Source organism: Pristis pectinata, chromosome 3, assembly GCF_009764475.1.
Source record: "Pristis pectinata isolate sPriPec2 chromosome 3, sPriPec2.1.pri, whole genome shotgun sequence".
Lineage (NCBI taxonomy): Eukaryota > Metazoa > Chordata > Chondrichthyes > Rhinopristiformes > Pristidae > Pristis > Pristis pectinata.
In genome coordinates, this window is record NC_067407.1 from 143,931,924 (window position 1) to 143,949,287 (window position 17,364).

The 17,364-nt window shown below is 45.3% G+C and overlaps 1 protein-coding gene across 5 annotated transcripts in view; it reads left to right on the forward strand.

Moving 5' to 3' along the window:
* The window catches only part of LOC127568662 (protein EFR3 homolog B-like), a 177,084-nt gene that overhangs the window by 42,111 nt on the left and 117,609 nt on the right, over nt 1-17,364 (forward strand). For all 5 annotated transcript variants that reach the window (XM_052012660.1, XM_052012661.1, XM_052012662.1 and 2 more), the window contains exons 4-7: nt 633-783; nt 3,899-4,020; nt 5,305-5,454; nt 13,216-13,350. In XM_052012660.1, coding sequence (XP_051868620.1) covers nt 633-783; nt 3,899-4,020; nt 5,305-5,454; nt 13,216-13,350 — 558 coding nt within the window. The remainder of the gene's footprint in view (nt 1-632; nt 784-3,898; nt 4,021-5,304; nt 5,455-13,215; nt 13,351-17,364) is intronic.

Consider the following 17,364-nt stretch of genomic DNA (forward strand, 5'->3'; position numbering starts at 1 on the left):
TCTCCCATGTGGGACCTTGTCAAAGGCCTTACTAAAGTCCATGTAGACAACATCCACAGCCTTACCTTCATCTACTTTCTTAGTGACCTCCTCAAAAAACTCCACAAGATTTGTTAAACATGATCTACCACGCACAAAACCATGCTGACTATCCTTAATCAACCCTTGGCTGTCCAAATACTTATATGTCCTGTCTCTCACAACACCTTCCAATAATTTACCCACTACTGATGTCAGGCTCACTGGCCTGTAATTACCTGGTTTACTCTTCGAGCCTTTCTTAAACAATGGAACAACATGAGCTATCCTCCAGTCCTCTGGCACCGCACCCACGACTAAGGACGTTTTACATATATCTGCCAGGGCCCCTGCAATTTCTACACTACCATCTTTCTTTCACTACCATCCAGACTAAAATAGCAGTGCTGCAGGCTTTGGAAAACAAAAGTGAAAGTTTGTTCACTTCACTGAATATAATGGTCTTATCAGATGGAGGCATTATTTAATCTCTGAATATTCAAAGGCTGAAGGGACAACCAAAGTTTCCAGATATGGGATGGTGTGGCACATGTGGAAGGGCATGTACAGGTTGCTGTATTTCCTCATGACCATTATGCTTGCTTACCCATCAGGTATGTGTGTATTGCGATGGAGGCTCTAGACCAGCTCCTGATGGCCTGTCACTGCCAAAGTATTAACTTGTTTGTGGAGAGTTTTCTCAAGATGGTGGCCAAGCTTCTCGAGTCTGATAAAGCAGCATTGCAGATCCTGGGAACAAATTCGGTAAGTCTGTCTCCCAACTCTCAGAGTGCAAATTAATGAGTAGATCAGTGCCACTAAGGAGTAAAGGTTCTGTTTTTGACAGTTGCTATAAATTCTGATAACCTCGTGGTAGCTGCAAAATTATTAAACACTTCCACCTGCCTTTGCTCAAAAATAGAAGAGAGCTTCTTAAATCCTAAGGAGGCACAAGAGACTGCAGATGCTGTAATCTGGAGCAAAAAACAAACTGCTGAAGGAACTCAGCGGGTCAAGCAGCATCTGTGGAGGCAGATTTACTGTGGAAAAGATAAGATTAAGATAAGCTATCTTTATTAGTCACATGTACATCGAAACACACAGTGAAGTGCATCTTTTGCGTATTCTGGGGGCAGCCCGCAAGTGTTGCCATGCTTCTGGCGCCAACATAGCATGCCCACAACTTCCTAACCCGTACGTCTTTGGAATGTGGGATGAAACCGGAGCACCCGGAGGAAACCCATGCAGACACAGGGAGAACATACAAACTCCTTACAGACAGTGGCTGGAAATGAACCTGGGTCACTGGTGCTGTAAAGCGTTACGCTAACCGCTACACTACCGTGAATACAAAATTGTCTTGGTGGTAGGAGGCAGAGGGTGGTAGTGAAGGGTTGCTTTTCAGATTAGAGGCCTGTGACCTGTAGTGTGTCTCAGGGATTGGTGCTGGGCCCATTGTTGATTATCATATAATATTGGATGAGAATGTAGAATGACATGATTAGTAAGTTTAAAGATAACACCAAAATGGGTAGTATAGTGGACAGTGAAAAAGCTTGCCTAAGGATCTAAATCAATTGGGAAAAATATGTAAAGGAATATATCAAGGTGGTGGTGATTGTAGTGATGACTTGCAGCAGACTGAAAAGCTTGAGCAAATAGATATTAAAAACAAGGATGTGCTGGAGCTTTTGGAACGCATCGTTGGATAAGTTGCTGGGACCAGATGAGATAGACGCTAGGCTACAGTGGGAGGTGAGGGAGGAGATTGCAGAGCCTCTAGCGATGATCGTTGTATCATCAATGGGGATGGGAGAGGTTCCAGAGGATTGGAGGGTTGCAGATGTTGTTCCCTTATTCAAGAAATGGAGTAGAGATAGCCCAGAAAATTATAGACCAATGACTCTTACTTCAGTGGTTGGTAAGTTGATGGAGAGGATTCTTGAGAGGCAGGATTTATGAACATTTGGAGAGGTATAATATGATTAGGAATAGTCAACATGGCTTTGTCAAGGGCAGGTCCTACCTTACCAGCCTGATTGAATTTTTTTGAGGATGTGACTAAACACATCGATGAAGGGAGAGCAGTAGATGTAGTGTATATGGATTTCAGCAAGGCATTTGATAAGGTACCCCATGCAAGGCTTATTGAGAAAGTAAGGAGACATGGGATCCAAGGGGACATTGCTTTATGGATCCAGAACTGGCTTGCCCACAGAAGGCAAAAAGTGGTTGTTGACGGGTCATATTCTGCATGGAGGTTGGTGACCAGTGGTGTACCTCAGAGATCTGTTCTAGGACCCTTACTTGTCGTGATTTTTATAAATGACCTGGATGAGGAAGTGGAGGGATGGGTTAGTAAGTTTGCTGATGACACAAAGGTTGGAGGTGTTGTGGATAGTTTGGAGGGCTGTCAGGGGTTACAGCGGGACATAGATAGGATGCAAAACTGGGCTGAGAAGTGGCAGATGGAGTTCAACCCAGATAAGTGTGAACTGGTTCATTTTGGTAGGTCAAGTATGATGACAAAATATAGTATTAATGGTAAGACTCTCGGCAGTGTGGAGGATCAGAGGGATCTTGGGGTCCGAGTCCATAGGACGCTCAAAGCAGCTGCACGGGTTGACTCTGTGGCTAAGAAGGCATACGGTGTATTGTCCTTCATCAATCGTGGAATTGAATTTAAGAGCCGAGAGGTAATGTTGCAGTTATATAGGACCCCGGTCAGACCCCACTTGGAGTACTGTGCTCAGTTCTGGTCACCTCACTACAGAAAGGATGTGGAAGCCATAGAAAGGGTGCAGAGAGATTTACAAGGATGCTGCCTGGATTGGGGAGCATGCCTTATGAAAACAGGTTGAGGGAACTCTGCCTTTTCTCCTTGGAGCGACGGAGGATGAGGGGGGACTTGATAGAAGTGTATAAGATGATGAGAGGCATTGATCATGTAGATAGTCAGAGGCTTTTCCCCAGGGCTGAAATGGTTGCCACAAGAGGACACAGGTTTAAGGTGCTGGGGAGTAGGTACAGAGGAGATGTCAGAGCTAAGTTTTTACTCAGAGAGTGGTGAGTGCGTGGAATGGGCTGCCGGCAACGGTGGTGGAGGCGGATACGATAGGGTCTTTTAAGAGACTTTTGGATAGGTACATGGAGCTGAGAAAAATAGAGGGCTATGGGTAAGCCTAGTAATTTCTAGAGTAGGGACATGTTCGGCACAACTTTGTGGGCTGAAGGGCCTGTATTGTGCTGTAGGTTTTCGATGTTTCCTATGACTGGCAGATGGAATTTAACTCAGATAGGTGCAAAGTGATGCACGTTGGGAGATGCTAAGGAGGGTCCAGAAAAGATCCACAAGGATATTGCCTGCATTGGTGGGCTGGAGTTATGTATATGGAGAGATTGGATGGGCTGGATCTGTTTTTCTTGGAGCAAGGGAGACTGAGAGGTGACATGGTAGAGATATATAAAATTATGAGCCAGTGTGTGTTTCTGATGGTAGGGGTATCTAAAATTAGAGGGCATGGATCGAGTGGGGACACAAGAAGGGACTGGACATGGGAAGGGAGTAGTGAATACAATGAGGAACAGGAGAACAACAAAGGAGACATAAGAGACTGCAGATGCTGGAATCTGGAGCAACAAACAGTCTGCTGGAGGAACTCAGCAGGTCAAGCAGCATCCGTGGGGGGAAAAGGAACTGTCACTGTCTCGCAGCAAAACCCTGCGTCAGACCACCAGTTGACAATTGCTTTTCCCCCACGGATGCTGCTCAATTCCCTGTTCCGTAAGCAGATTGTTTGTTGCTCCAAATAATGTAATAATGTTTTGGTTTGTGTGAACCTGAATCTATTTGATTAAATAGGAGCTTTCTTTCCCACAGTTTATAAAGTTTGCAAATATTGAAGAAGACACCCCGTCATATCACCGAAGCTATGACTTCTTCGTGTGTCGGTTTAGTGAAATGTGTCACTCAGGACATGACGATGTTACTGACAGGACCAAGTGAGTTCATGTCTAATCTCAATTCCAGACTGAGTTTGAATGGAGCATTGAAACTGGGGCCTTGTGAGTTTGAAGGAGAGTGGGAACCAGGTGCTGGTGAGTTGGAAGGGAGAGTGGGAACTGGGACGTGATGAGTTGGAAGGGAGAGTGGGAACTGGGGACCTGATGAGTTGGAAGGAACTGGGGACCTGGTGAGTTGGAAGGGAGAGTGGGAACTGGGACGTGATGAGTTGGAAGGGAAAATGGGAACTGGGGACCTGATGAGTTGGAATGGAGAGTGGGAACCAGGTCCTGGTGAGTTAGAAGGAACTGGGGACCTGGTGAGTTGGGAGAGTGGGAACCAGGTGCTGGTGAGTTGGAAGGGAGAGCGGGAACTGGGACATGATGAGTTGGAAGGGAGAGTGAGAACTGGGGACCTGATGAGTTGGAAGGGAGAGTGAGAACTGGGGACCTGATGAGTTGGAAGGAACTGGGGACCTGGTAAGTTGTAAGGAACTGGGGACGTGATGAGTTGGAAGGGAGAATGGGAACTGGGGACCTGATGAGTTGGAAGGGAGAATGGGAACCAGGTGCTGGTGAGTTGGAAGGAACTGGGGACCTGGTGAGTTGGAAGGGAGAGTGGGAATTGGGGACCTGATGAGTTGGAAGGGAGTGAGGGAAACATCTCCTTAGGAACCAGAACCCTGAAACATCAGGATATCCAAATGGTCAGACAGCAGAATGTCAGGGTTTCGCTGTAGTCGGGCCACAGCAAGAATGCTGTGTGTAGTTTTGAAAAATTGAGGAAATATTGTCACCCAAATAGCAATGGGGTATCTAACTCTCTGACTGTGAACAGAAACTGAAGAGAGTCTGAAGAGATATAACCTGCACACTCTGGACCAAGGATGGGGAGTGGGGATAATCTCAATGACTCTCCTTCAGGCAGTGTGGATGCAGCTGGTTGAGGGTCTCCCTCGTGCCCTAGTTTGCGTAAACCTGTGATTCCATTGGTGGGACCTGCATTGCTCCGGAGAAGAATGCTAACTTAGCACCAAATTGTAGGTTTGGGCAGACACCAGAGCCCTCAGTATGCACCAGCAGCACCAGGAGTCTACCCTCGAGACAAATGCTGTCTCCTTGAGGTCAAGTTACTTTTGCCCAAAGCTGGACTTTTGTAATGACAAAGTATGTGTGGAATTTCCTTGAGCTCCCTTCCTTAGACCAGACCAATGTGCAGATGTGGGGAGGTGGCTGGAAACCAAATTCACATCTTTGAACCTTTTGCTACATTCTTCCCATCAGAATCCGTATGTCTGGTATAAAGGGTCTGCAGGGAGTGGTGAGAAAAACAGTCAATGATGAACTGCAAGCCAACATCTGGGAACCCCAGCACATGGATAAGATCGTCCCCTCACTGCTCTTCAATCTGCAGCAGGTGGAGGATGCAGACAGGTAAGCCACCCCTTCCTTTTTTCTTGGCTGCACAGTAACAGGAGGAGGCCCTTTTAGCTCTCCAATCTAATTGCCATTCTTTGTCTCCAGGTCTCTGACTTCCTCATCATCTACCACCAAATATAGAAACTCCTTGCTGAATAAATTCACTTTAACTTTAAAAACCCCGAAGTCTCAGACAAACCAGTCATGAGCGGTCTTTGAGGCCATTCTTTAAAGGGATCATCCAAGGCAGGTGTCTTGATTATACAGGTGCTATAGCCACATACTGACTCAGTTACCTGTGCTTATTAGTCAAGTAACAACAGGAGACCTGGTCAGACTGAGGGAAAATTGAACATATTTGTTCTTCTGTTCATTTCCCTGTACTCAATACCTCGATTAATGAAAGCAAGCATTCCATAAGCCGCCTTTACCACCCTATCTACCTGTGTAGCCACTTTCAGCGAGCCATGGATTTGCACCCCAAGGTCTCTCTGCTCTTCAACTCTGTTAAGGGCCTTGCCCTTAAGAGTGTACTGCCTCTTGACATTAGTCCTAGCAACATCTCACATTTATACGGGTTAAACTCTATCTGCCATTTCTCTGCCCACATCTGCAACTGATCTATATCACACTATATCCGTTGCCAATCTTCTAAACTATTCACAACTCCACTAATCTTGGTATCGTCTGCAAATTTACCAACCCACCCATCAACATACTCATCTGGGTCATTTATGTACATCACAAACAGCAGAGGTCCCAGCACAGATCCCTGCGGAACACCACTACTCACAGGCCTCCAGCCCGAATAAGTCCCTTCAACCACCACCCTCTGTCTTCTATGGGCAAGCCAGTTCTGGATCCACACAGCCAATTCTCCACTGACCCCATGCATCCAAACTTCCTTGATTAACTGATGATGTGGGACCTTGTCAAATGCCTTACTGAAGTCCATATAGATGACATCCACAGCTCTACCTTCATCATTCTCTCTCATCACCTTGTCAAAAAACTCAACCAGGTTAGTAAGACACAACTTGCCCCACACAGAGCCATGCTGGCTTTCCCTAATCAAGACATTAGATTCCAGATGCTTGTATATACCATCTCGAAGAATTTTCTTCAGCCATTTCCCTACAACTGACATGAGACTCACCGGTCTATAGTTCCCCTGACTTTCCCTTGTGCCTTTCTTAGGGGTCATTGCAGTGTGGATCCAGAACTAGCTGGCCCACAGAAGGCAAAGAGTGGTTGTTGAAGGGTCGTATTCTGAGTGGAGGTCTGTACTGGGACCCTTACTATTTGTGATTTTTATAAACGACCTGGATGAGGAAGTGAAGGGGTGGGTTAGTAAGTTTGCGGATGACACAAAGGTTGGGGGTGTTGTGGATAGTTTGGAGGGCTGTCAGAGGTTACAGAGGGACACAGATAGGATGCAAAGTTGGGCTGAGAAGTGGCAGATGCAGTTCAACCCAGATAAGTGTGAAGTGGTTCATTTTGGTAGGTCAAATATGTTGGCGGAATGTAGTATTAATGCTAGGACTCTTGGCAGTGTGGAGGATCAGAGGGATCTGGGGGTCCGAGTCCATAGGACGCTGAAAGCGGCTGCGCAGGTTGACTCTGTGGTTAAGAAGGCATATGATGTATTGTCCTTCATCAATTGGGGAATTGAATTTAGGAGCCATGAGGTATTGTTGCAGCTATATAGGTCCCTGGTCAGACCCCACTTGGAGTACTGTGCTCAGTTCTGGTCGCCTCACTACAGGAAGGATGTGGAAGCCATAGAAAGGGTGCAGAGGAGATTTACAAGGATGCTGCCTGGAATGCGGAGCATGCCTTATGAAAGGTTGAGGAAACTCGGCCTTTTCTCCTTGGAGCAACGGAGGATGAGGGGGGACCTGACAGAGGTATATATGATGATGAGAGGTATTGATCGGGTAGATAGTCAGAGGCTTTTCCCCAGGGCTGAATTGGTGGCCACAAGAGGACATAGGTTTAAGGTCCTGGGAAGTAGATGTAGAGGAGATGTCAGGGGTAAGTTTTTTACTCAGAGAGTGGTGAGTGCGTGGAATGGGCTGCCGGCAACGGTGGTGGAGGCGGATACGATAGGGTCTTTTAAGAGACTTTTGGATAGGTACATGGAGCTGAGAAAAATAGAGGGCTTTGGGTAAGCCTAGTAATTTCTAGGGTAGGGATTTGTTCGGCACAGCTTTGTGGGCTGAAGGGCCTGAATTGTGCTGTAATTTTTCTATGTTTCTATGTTTCTAAATAGAGGAACAACATTAGCCACTCGCCAGTCCTCCGGGACCTCACCTGTGCTCAAACAGGATACAAAGAGGACACAAAGATTCCTCTCCCGCCTCTCTCAGAAATTTGGTGTATATCCCATCGGGCCCCGGGGACTTATCCACCTTAATACTGTTTAGGTAACCTAACACTACCTCCTCCTTGACATCTAAATGTCCTAACATGTTTACGCCCTCAGTTCCAATTTCTGCATCCTGCATGTCCCTTTCCTGGGTAAATACTGAAGAGAAATACTCATGCAGAACCTCACCCAAATCCTCTGCATCCAAACATAGATTCCCTTCTTTATCCTTAAGTGGTCCTACCCTCTCCCTCATTATCCTCTTATTCCTGACGTAGGTATAGAATGCCTTTGGATTCTCCTTAATCCTACTTGCTAAGGACTTTTCATGGCCCCCTCTTGGCTTTCCTAATTCCTTTTTTGAGTACATTTCTAGCTTCTTTATAGTCCTCACGTGCTCTGTCTGATCCTAACTTCCGAAGCTCTACATACTTGTCCTTTTTCTTCTTGACTAAGTTCATCACTTCTCTGGACATCCAAGGTTCCCTTGTTTTGCCATTCATGTCCTTCCTTCTAATTGGGACACACCTATCCTGTACCCAATGTATTTGATCCTTAAACACTTCCCACATGTTCGACGTGGACTTGCCAGCAAAAAGGTGTTCCCAATTTACTCTACCTAGTTCCTGCCTTATGCCTTCATAATTAACCCTACTCCAATTTAAAACCCTCCCGCTATCCCCATACCCATCCTTATCTATAGCTATCCTGAAAGTTAATCTGTGGTCACTGTTCTCCAATTGCTCACCCACTGACAGGTGAGTCATCTGGTCAGGCTCATTACCCAACACCAGGTCCCGTATAGCCTCTCCCCTTGTTGGACTGTCAACATATTGATTTAAGAACCCCTCCTGGATACACCTAACAAATTCTGCCTCATCTTACGCCCTTGCACTAAAAAAGTCCCAGCCTATATTCAGGAAGTTGAAGTCTCCCATGACCACAACCTTGTAATTTTTACACATTTCCCTAATTGTTTGCATTTCTGTTCCTCAATGTCCCGGTGGCTGTTGGAAGGTCTATAGTACACCCCCAAGAGAGTGATTGCACCCTTCCTATTCCTGAGTTCTACCCATATGGACTCTGTGTCCGAGCCTCCATTATGTCTCCCCGGAGTGCAGCTAATATATTATCTCTAATTAGCATTGCAACTCCTCCCCCTCTTTTACCCCCATCTCTATCCTTCTTAAAAGTTCGAAACACTGGTACGTCGATCGCCCACTCCCGTCCTCCCTCAACCAAGTCTCTGTAATGGGCCACAACATCATAGTTCCATGTACTGATCCGTGCTCAAAGTTCATCACTCTTGCCCATAATACTCCGAGCATTAAAGTACAAACACTTCAAACCATTCGTCCCATCACATCTGTTATTAGGAATCTGCCTAATACGACATTCCCTGACATCAGCCCTCCTGCCCGTTCCCTCACTTACTGACCTGTTGTTCCAGTTCCCAGCCCCCTGTGAAGCTAGTTTAAACCTTCCCCAGTAGCATTAGCAAACCTCCCTGCCAGGATATTGGTTCCCTTCCAGTTCAGGTGCAACTGTCCCTCTTGTACAGGTCACCCCTTCCGCAGAAAAGGTTCCAATGATACAAGAACTTGAAACCTGCCCCCTGCACCATCTCCCCAGCCACTCATTTATCTGTGCAATCATCCTGTCCTTTCCTTCACTAGCCCATGGCACCGGGAGTAATCCGGAGATTACTGCCTTAGAAGTGCTGCTCTTCAGCCTTCTTGCTAACTCCCTATACTCATTGCATAGGACCTCTACCCCTCTCCTGCCTATGTTATTGGTACCAATATGCACCATGACCTCTGGCTGTTCACTGTCCCCCTTAAGAATATTCTGCAACCGCTCCAAGACATCCAGGACCCTCGCACCCGGGAGGCAACACACCATCCTGGTGTCTCATCGGCGGCTGCAGAATCTCCTGTCTGTCCCCCTAACTATCGAGTCCCTTATGACTATTGCTCTGCCTGACTTCACCCTTCCCTTCTGAGCCTCAGAGCCCACCACAGTGCTACTGGCCTGGCTGCTGCTGCCTGCTGCCTTGCCCAGATAGATCATCCCCCTCAGCAGTATCCAAAGGGGTATACTTGTTGCTGAGAGGAATGGCCACAGGGGGACCCTGCACTGACTTCCTTTTCCCTACCGCTTCCGGTGTTCACCCATCCGCTACCTGAATCCTGCCCTCTGGGTGTAACCACCTGCTCAAAACTCCTATGATTCGCTCAGCGTCCCGAATGATCCTCAGTTCATCCAACTCCAGCTCCAGTTCCTTAATCCGGTCTTTCAGGAGCTGAAGTTGGCTGCACTTCCCGCAGGTGTAGTCGTCAGGGAGACCATCAAGTTCCATGAATTCCCACATTCTACAGGAGGAGCATTCCACTGCCATATCTGCCACCCTGTCTACACTGCACTAAGGGACACTGAGACTGAAGCAGCAATAATCAAAGTACAAAACTTACCCTTCTTACCTGTTCATTTGCCTCGGCCTCTTCTTGTCGAAGCCTCTTGAGTAAGAGTCTCTAATTTCCCACTCTGACTCCAGTCCGCTCCAACGATGGCCGCTCCACTACACCCTATGTCTCTTTTATGATTAAAGAACCCAATCAAGGAGAGAAAAAAACTCACTGGATCAGGTGACTCTTCGCTGTCTTCCCGCTGCTGCCGCTTCCCATGGCACTTTAGTAATACATCAATTATTTCCCTCCATAGGTTTTATAAAACATTAGAAGGACCCCACTAGTGTATTGTTTCCCGTTCAGGACTTCACTTGCTTTTGGAAGAACATCGGGGTCTTGGAGAAGGAACAGAATGCCTTCTGCTATTAAGGAAGAGGTAGCACTACCTCATTGACATACTTAGTCACCTCTTTGAAAAATTCAGAGAGATTAGTTAGAGAGAATTGCCCATAAGAAAGCCATGCTGGTAATCCTGATCATTCCTGGTCTCTCCAAGTGAAGACTGATCCTGTCTCTCCAAATCCTTCCAGGAATTTCCCTACCACTGATGTTAAATTCACCATCCTATAATTACCTGGCTTATCCATACTGTTCTTCTTGAATTACATTATCCCCCTCTCTGAGTTCTCTAGCTGCAATGTCTTTCTCCACAGTGAATACAGATGAGGAGTATTCACTTAAGACCTCTCCTACATCCTCTGGCTCCACGCAGATTGCCCTTTTGGTCCCTGATGGGCCCCACTCTTTTCTTGATTATCCTCTTGCTCTGAATATTCATTAAAAATCCTGGGATTTTCGTTAATAATTTTCCTTCATTGTTGTTACAATAACAACATTTTAAAGACATTTGGATAAGTACATGGATAGGAAAGGTTTAGAGGAATGGGCCAAACTCAGGCAAATGGGACTAGCTTGGGACTAGTACCATTGTTGGCATCGTTGAGTCGAGGGGCCTGTTTCCATGCTGTGTTACTCAATGCTTCTAATCTTGTTCTACAGTGCTATTTTGTGCCCCCCACAAGCACACACACACACACACATGCACATTTTTTATACCCCTGAAGGGCCTTCCTTGCTTTCAGTTCTCCATGCTGGCCATACTCTTCCTATTTTTTCTTCATCCCTTAATATCCATGGTTCCTCCAACCTGTTAACCTTACCTTTCACATTTTCAGGAACATATTGGCCCTGAACTCACTATTTCATTTTTGAATGATTCCCACTGGTCACATGTAGACTTCCCAGCAAGCAGCTGTTCCTGGTACACTTTTGCCAGCTCTTCTCATGTTGAAGTTGGCCTTCAGAACCTTAACTTCTGACCTATCCTTGTTCTCCATGACAATCCCACCACTTGCCCAGTTAAAATTCCCTAAGATTAGGCCCAGTATATCCCTTGCCTAGATGCATTTTAAAAATTCACTCTTGCATCTCTCTGTAATTTGCCGATGTATCTGCTCCTCTATCTCCTGCTAACTGTTAGGAGGCCTATGGTATGCTCCCAGCAAAGTGATTATCCTCCCTTTTGTTCCTATCCATTTGGCTTTATTTGAAGGATTTTCTAGTATATACTTCTTTACAATCAGAGGGTGATGGTGGAAGGTTGTTTTTTGGACTGGAGGCCCACGACTAGTGATATTCCCCAGTGCCTAGTACTATTACTATTTGTCATCTATATCAATGGTTTGGCTGGGAATGTACAAGGCATGGTTAGTAAGTTAGAACATAGAATATTAGAGCACAGAACAAACCCTTCGATCCATGATGTTGTGCCGACATTTTATCCTGCTCTATTATCTATCTAACCCTTTGCTCCCGCATAGCCCTCTATTTTTCTATCATTCATGTGGCTATCTAAGAGTCTGAAATGTCCCTAATGTATCTGTCTTGAATGTAAATTTGCAGATGACACTAAAATAGGTGGTGTCATTGACAGTGAAGATGGTTATCAGGATTTACAGAGGGATCTTGATCAGCTGGGTGTGGTCTGAGGAATGGAAAATGCAGTTTAATTGTGTTAAGTGTTGTATTTTGGGAAGACAAATGAGAGTAGGACTTTCACAGTGAACAGTAGTGCCCTGAGAAGTGTTGCAGAACAGAGGGACCTAGGAGTACAAGTACATGGTTTTCTGGAAGTAGTGTCACAGATAAACAGAGTGGTGAAGATGGTTTTTGGCACGCTGACCTTCATTAGTCTGGGCTTTGAGTATAGAAGTTGGGATGTTATGTTGCAGTTGTACAAGACGCTAGTGAGGCCGCATTTGGAATATTGTGTTCAGTTTTGGAATGAAAGATGCCATTAAGCTGGAAAGAGTGAAGAGGAGATTTATGAGGATGTTGCTGGGATTTGAGGGACTAAGATGGGGAGAGGTTGAGCAGGTTGGGACATTTTTCATTGGAGTGTAGGAGAATGAGAGTTGATCTTATAGAGGTGTATAAGATCATGAGGGGCATAGATAGGGTCAATGCACATAGTCTTTTTCCCAGGGTTGGGGAATCAAGAACTAGAGGGCATAGGCTTAAGGTGAGGGGGAGAGATTTAATAGGAACCTGAGGGGCATCTTTTTCACCCAGAGGGTGAACAGTGCATAGAATGAGCTGCCAGAGGAAGTGGTTGAGCCAAGTACATTTAAAAGGTACTTGGACAGATACATGGATAAGAAAGGTTTAGAGGGATATGGAACAAATGCGGGCAATTGGAACTAGCTTAGATAGGAATCTTGGTCAGCATGGACCAGTTGGGCTGAAGGGCCTGTTTACTTCAGTTATGGACTCGTTAATCAATGTTACAATGTCGCCTCCCCTTTTACATCCTCCCTCACTCTGAAGGTGAGTTACCAGTCCTAATCTTGGCCTCATCATCCTATCCTATGGGAAGTTTAACATTTCAATCTTTTGTTTAAAACTTCAGTTGTACTAATTCTGCTAAATACATTTTTTCAGTCGATCTCCATCCCCACTGCAAGCAACTGAGAAGGAGAAGGAGAGTCCTGCTGCTCTGGCAGAAGGTTGTCTCCGGGAGCTGCTGGGCAGAGCTGCCTATGGAAATATCAAAAATGCCATCAAGCCAGTTTTAATGTATGTGATATGTTTCTTTAAACATTGCTGAATACGGAATGCATTGTTCATCAGACTAGGCAAATCATTCCTAATTGAATCTTGCTATAAGTAGCTTGAAAAAGAGTTTAATAGAATTGTGGAATTAAAATTGTCCATGGCAAGTAAAACAATAAGTAATTTAGTTATATTCAAGTTTTTTCTTTATCTAATGAAAAGAGACATACTGGGTAACTTGAGCCTGAGGCATGTGCTTTCTGGGCCATGTGAGAATGCTAGCCTGATTGATAAATGAAATAATTAGCCAGAGTCTCAGGGACCTGAGGGAGTTGGTAAGTTTAAGATACTGTTCTAGTAAACAGAGGCATAGTAGACCATCTAAATCTCATTGAATGTGAATTCTGCGCAAAATGCTGCATGTTCCTCGTGTTCCACATAAACACATGCACAGGAAGTGTTAGCTGGTGGAGTTAAGCATGGGTTTCAAATGTGGAATAGAAGCTGACTGGCATCATAAGGCCAAATGCCATGTAGATAGCATGTCAGAAGGAAGTGGGTGGATAGACAAGAAGCACGAACTGAGACAGCCTTACTCTCAACAGGTAACAGGTCCTTGGAAACAGCCAATTGGGGTGGGAGGTGAAGGTCAGGAAGGCTGCAGTGATGGGGATTCTACAGCTAAGGACAGATGGGCATTTCCTCGGTCCCAGACCTGTGTCCAGAATGATGTTGCCTTTCTGGTCTCAGGCCGGAGGACATCAGTGTGTGGCTGCAGAATATTCTAAGAGTGAATGCTCCATCTGTATCAATCAGGTCCAGAGGATACAGGGAACTGGCCATGGAATATGCAAAATTGTGCTGTGTAGATGGTAGAAAGACCAAAGTCAGAGTTTGATGGAACAACTTGCTGGCACCCCTCTTAGTGTCATAACATTCTCCTCTCCATTTATGGTGACAATATGGTGATACTAGAGAGGGTACAGAGGAGATTTATGGAGGATGTTACCGGGCTGGAGAAGTTCTCAGGTGCATCTATTTCAATGCAAGGAGTATCGTAGGTAAGGCGGATGAGCTTAGGGCGTGGATTGGCACGTGGGATTACTATGTTATTGCTTTTAGAGAGACATGGTTGCAGGAGGGGCAGGACTGGCAGTTTAATGTTCCGGGCTTCCGTTGTTTCAGACGTGATAGAGGGGGAGGGATGAAAGGGGGAGGAGTGGCATTACTGGTCAGGGAACAGATCACGGCTGTGCGTAGATAGGACAGCCTGGAGGGCTCGTCTACAGAGGACATTTGGGTGGAGCTGAGGAACAGGAAAGGTGTGACCACACTAATAGGGTTGTATTATAGACCACCCAATAGTCAGAGAGAATTGGAGGGTCAAATCTGTAGGGAGATAGCAGACAGATGTAAGAAACAGAAAGTTGTGATAGTAGGGGATTTTAACTTTCCACATATTGACTGGGACTCCCACACTGCGAAAGGGTTGGATGGCTTGGAATTTGTCAAATGTGTTCAGGAAAGTTTTCTAAATCAATATATAGAGGTACCAATGAGAGAGAATGCAATACTTGATCTCCTATTAGGGAACCAGGCAGGTCAGGTGACAGGAGTATGTGTAGGTGAACATTTTGGGTCCAGTGACCATAATGCAATTAGTTTCAAGATAATTATGGATAAGGATAGGTCTGGTCCTCGAGTGGAGGTTCTAAATTGGAGAAAGGCCAATTTTGTGGAAATGAGAAAGGATCTAGGTAAGGTGGATTGGGATAAGTTATTTTCCGGCAAGGATGTGCTCAGTAAATGGAAAGCCTTCAAAGATGAAATTTTGAGAGTGCAGAGTTTGTATGTCCCTGTCAGGATTAAAGGCAAGGGTAAAAAGTATAGGGAACCTTGGTTTTCAAGGGATATTGGTGAGCTGGTTAAGAAAAAGAGAGAGGAGTATAGCAGGTATAGGCAACTAGGAACGGATGAGGTACTTGAAGAGTGTAGGAAATATAAGAAGATACTAAAAAAGGAAATCAGGAAGACAAAAAGAAGACATGAGGCTGCTTTGGCAGATAATGTGAAGGTAAACCCAAAGGGTTTCTACATGTATCTTAAGAGCAAAAGGATAGTAAGAGACAGAATTGGTCCCCTAGAAGATCAGAGTGGTCGTCTATGTGTGGAGCCTCAGGAGATGGGGGAGGTCTTAAACAGTTTTTTTGCATCAGTATTTACTCAGGAAACTGGCATCGTGGATATGGAAGGAAGGGAAACAAGCACTAGTGTCATGGAACATATAGAGATTAAAAAGGAGGAGGTACTTGATGCTTTACAGCGAATAAAGGTAGATAAATCCCCAGGGCCTGACAAGGTATTTCCTCGGACCTTGAGAGACACTAGTGTAGAAATTGCAGGGGCGCTGGCAGATATATTTAAAATGTCCTTAGCCACGGGTGCGGTGCCAGAGGACTGGAGGATAGCTCATGTTGTTCCATTGTTTAAGAAAGGCTCAAAGAGTAAACCAGGTAATTACAGGCCAGTGAGCCTGACATCAGTAGTGGGTAAATTATTAGAAGGTGTTGTGAGAGACAGGACATATAAGTATTTGGACAGCCAAGGGTTGATTAAGGATAGTCAGCATGGCTTTGTGCATGGTAGATCGTGTTTAACAAATCTTGTGGAGTTTTTTGAGGAGATCACTAAGAAAGTAGATGAAGGTAAGGCTGTGGATGTTGTCTACATGGACTTTAGTAAGGCCTTTGACAAGGTCCCACATGGGAGATTAGTTCAGAAGGTTCAGTCAATGGGTATCCATGGAAAGGTTGTAAATTGGATTCGAAATTGGCTGAGTGGGAGAAGACAGAGAGTGGTTGTGGATGGTTGTTTCTCAGATTGAACGCCTGTGACTAGTGGTGTGCCTCAGGGATCTGTGTTGGGGCCATTGTTGTTTGTTGTATATATCAATGATCTGGACGATAACGTGGTAAATTGGATTAGTAAGTTTGCGGATGCACTAAGATTGGAGGTGTAGTGGACAGTGAGGAAGGCTTTCAAAGCTCGCAGAGGGATCTGGACCAAATGGAAAAATGGTCCAGAAAATGGCAGATGGAATTTAATGCAGACAAGTGTGAGGTGTTGCATTTTGGAAGGACAAATCAAGGGAGGACATACACAGTAAATGGTAGGGCACTGAGGAGTGCGGAGGAACAAAGGGATCTGGGAGTTCAGATACATAATTCCTTGAAAGTAGAGTCACAGGTAGACAGGGTTGTAAAAAAGACTTTTGGCATCCTGGCATTTATAAATCAAAGTATTGAGTATAGGAGTTGGAATGTTTTGGTGAGGTTGTATAAGTCATTGGTGAGACCAAATTTAGAATATTGTGTGCAGTTCTGGTCACCGAACTACAGGAAGGATGTCAGTAAGATTGAAAGAGTGCAGAGGAGATTTACAAGAATGTTGCTGGGTCTTCAGGAGTTGAGTTATAAGGAAAGATTGAGCATGTTAGGACTTTATTCCTTGGAGCGGAGAAGAATGAGGGGAGATATGATAGAGGTTTATAAAATGATGAGGGGCGTAGACAGTGTTAATGCAAGTAGGCTCTTTCCACCTAGATTAGGAGAGATAAGTACGAGAGGACATGGCTTTAGGGTGAAAGGGGAAAGGTTCAGGGGGAACATTAGAGGGAACTTCTTCACTCAGAGAGTGGTGGGAGTGTGGAATGGGCTGCCATCTGATGTGGTAAATGCGGGCTCGCAATTAACTTTTAAGAGTAAATTGGATAGATACATGGACGAGAGAGGTCTGGAGGGGTATGGGCTGGGGGCAGGTGAATGGGACTAGCAGAATAATATTTCGGCACAGACTAGAGGGGCCAAATGGCCTGTTTTCTGTGCTGTAGTTTTCTATGGTTCTATGGTTCTAAGTACATGAGGAGAGACTATTCTTTGGAACAGAGCAGTCTGGGAGTTGGAGGGATGTGGAGAAAATTGAATTGAGGTATGCAGAATGGGAGACCTGAATAGTATAAATAAATTGATAATATGGGGA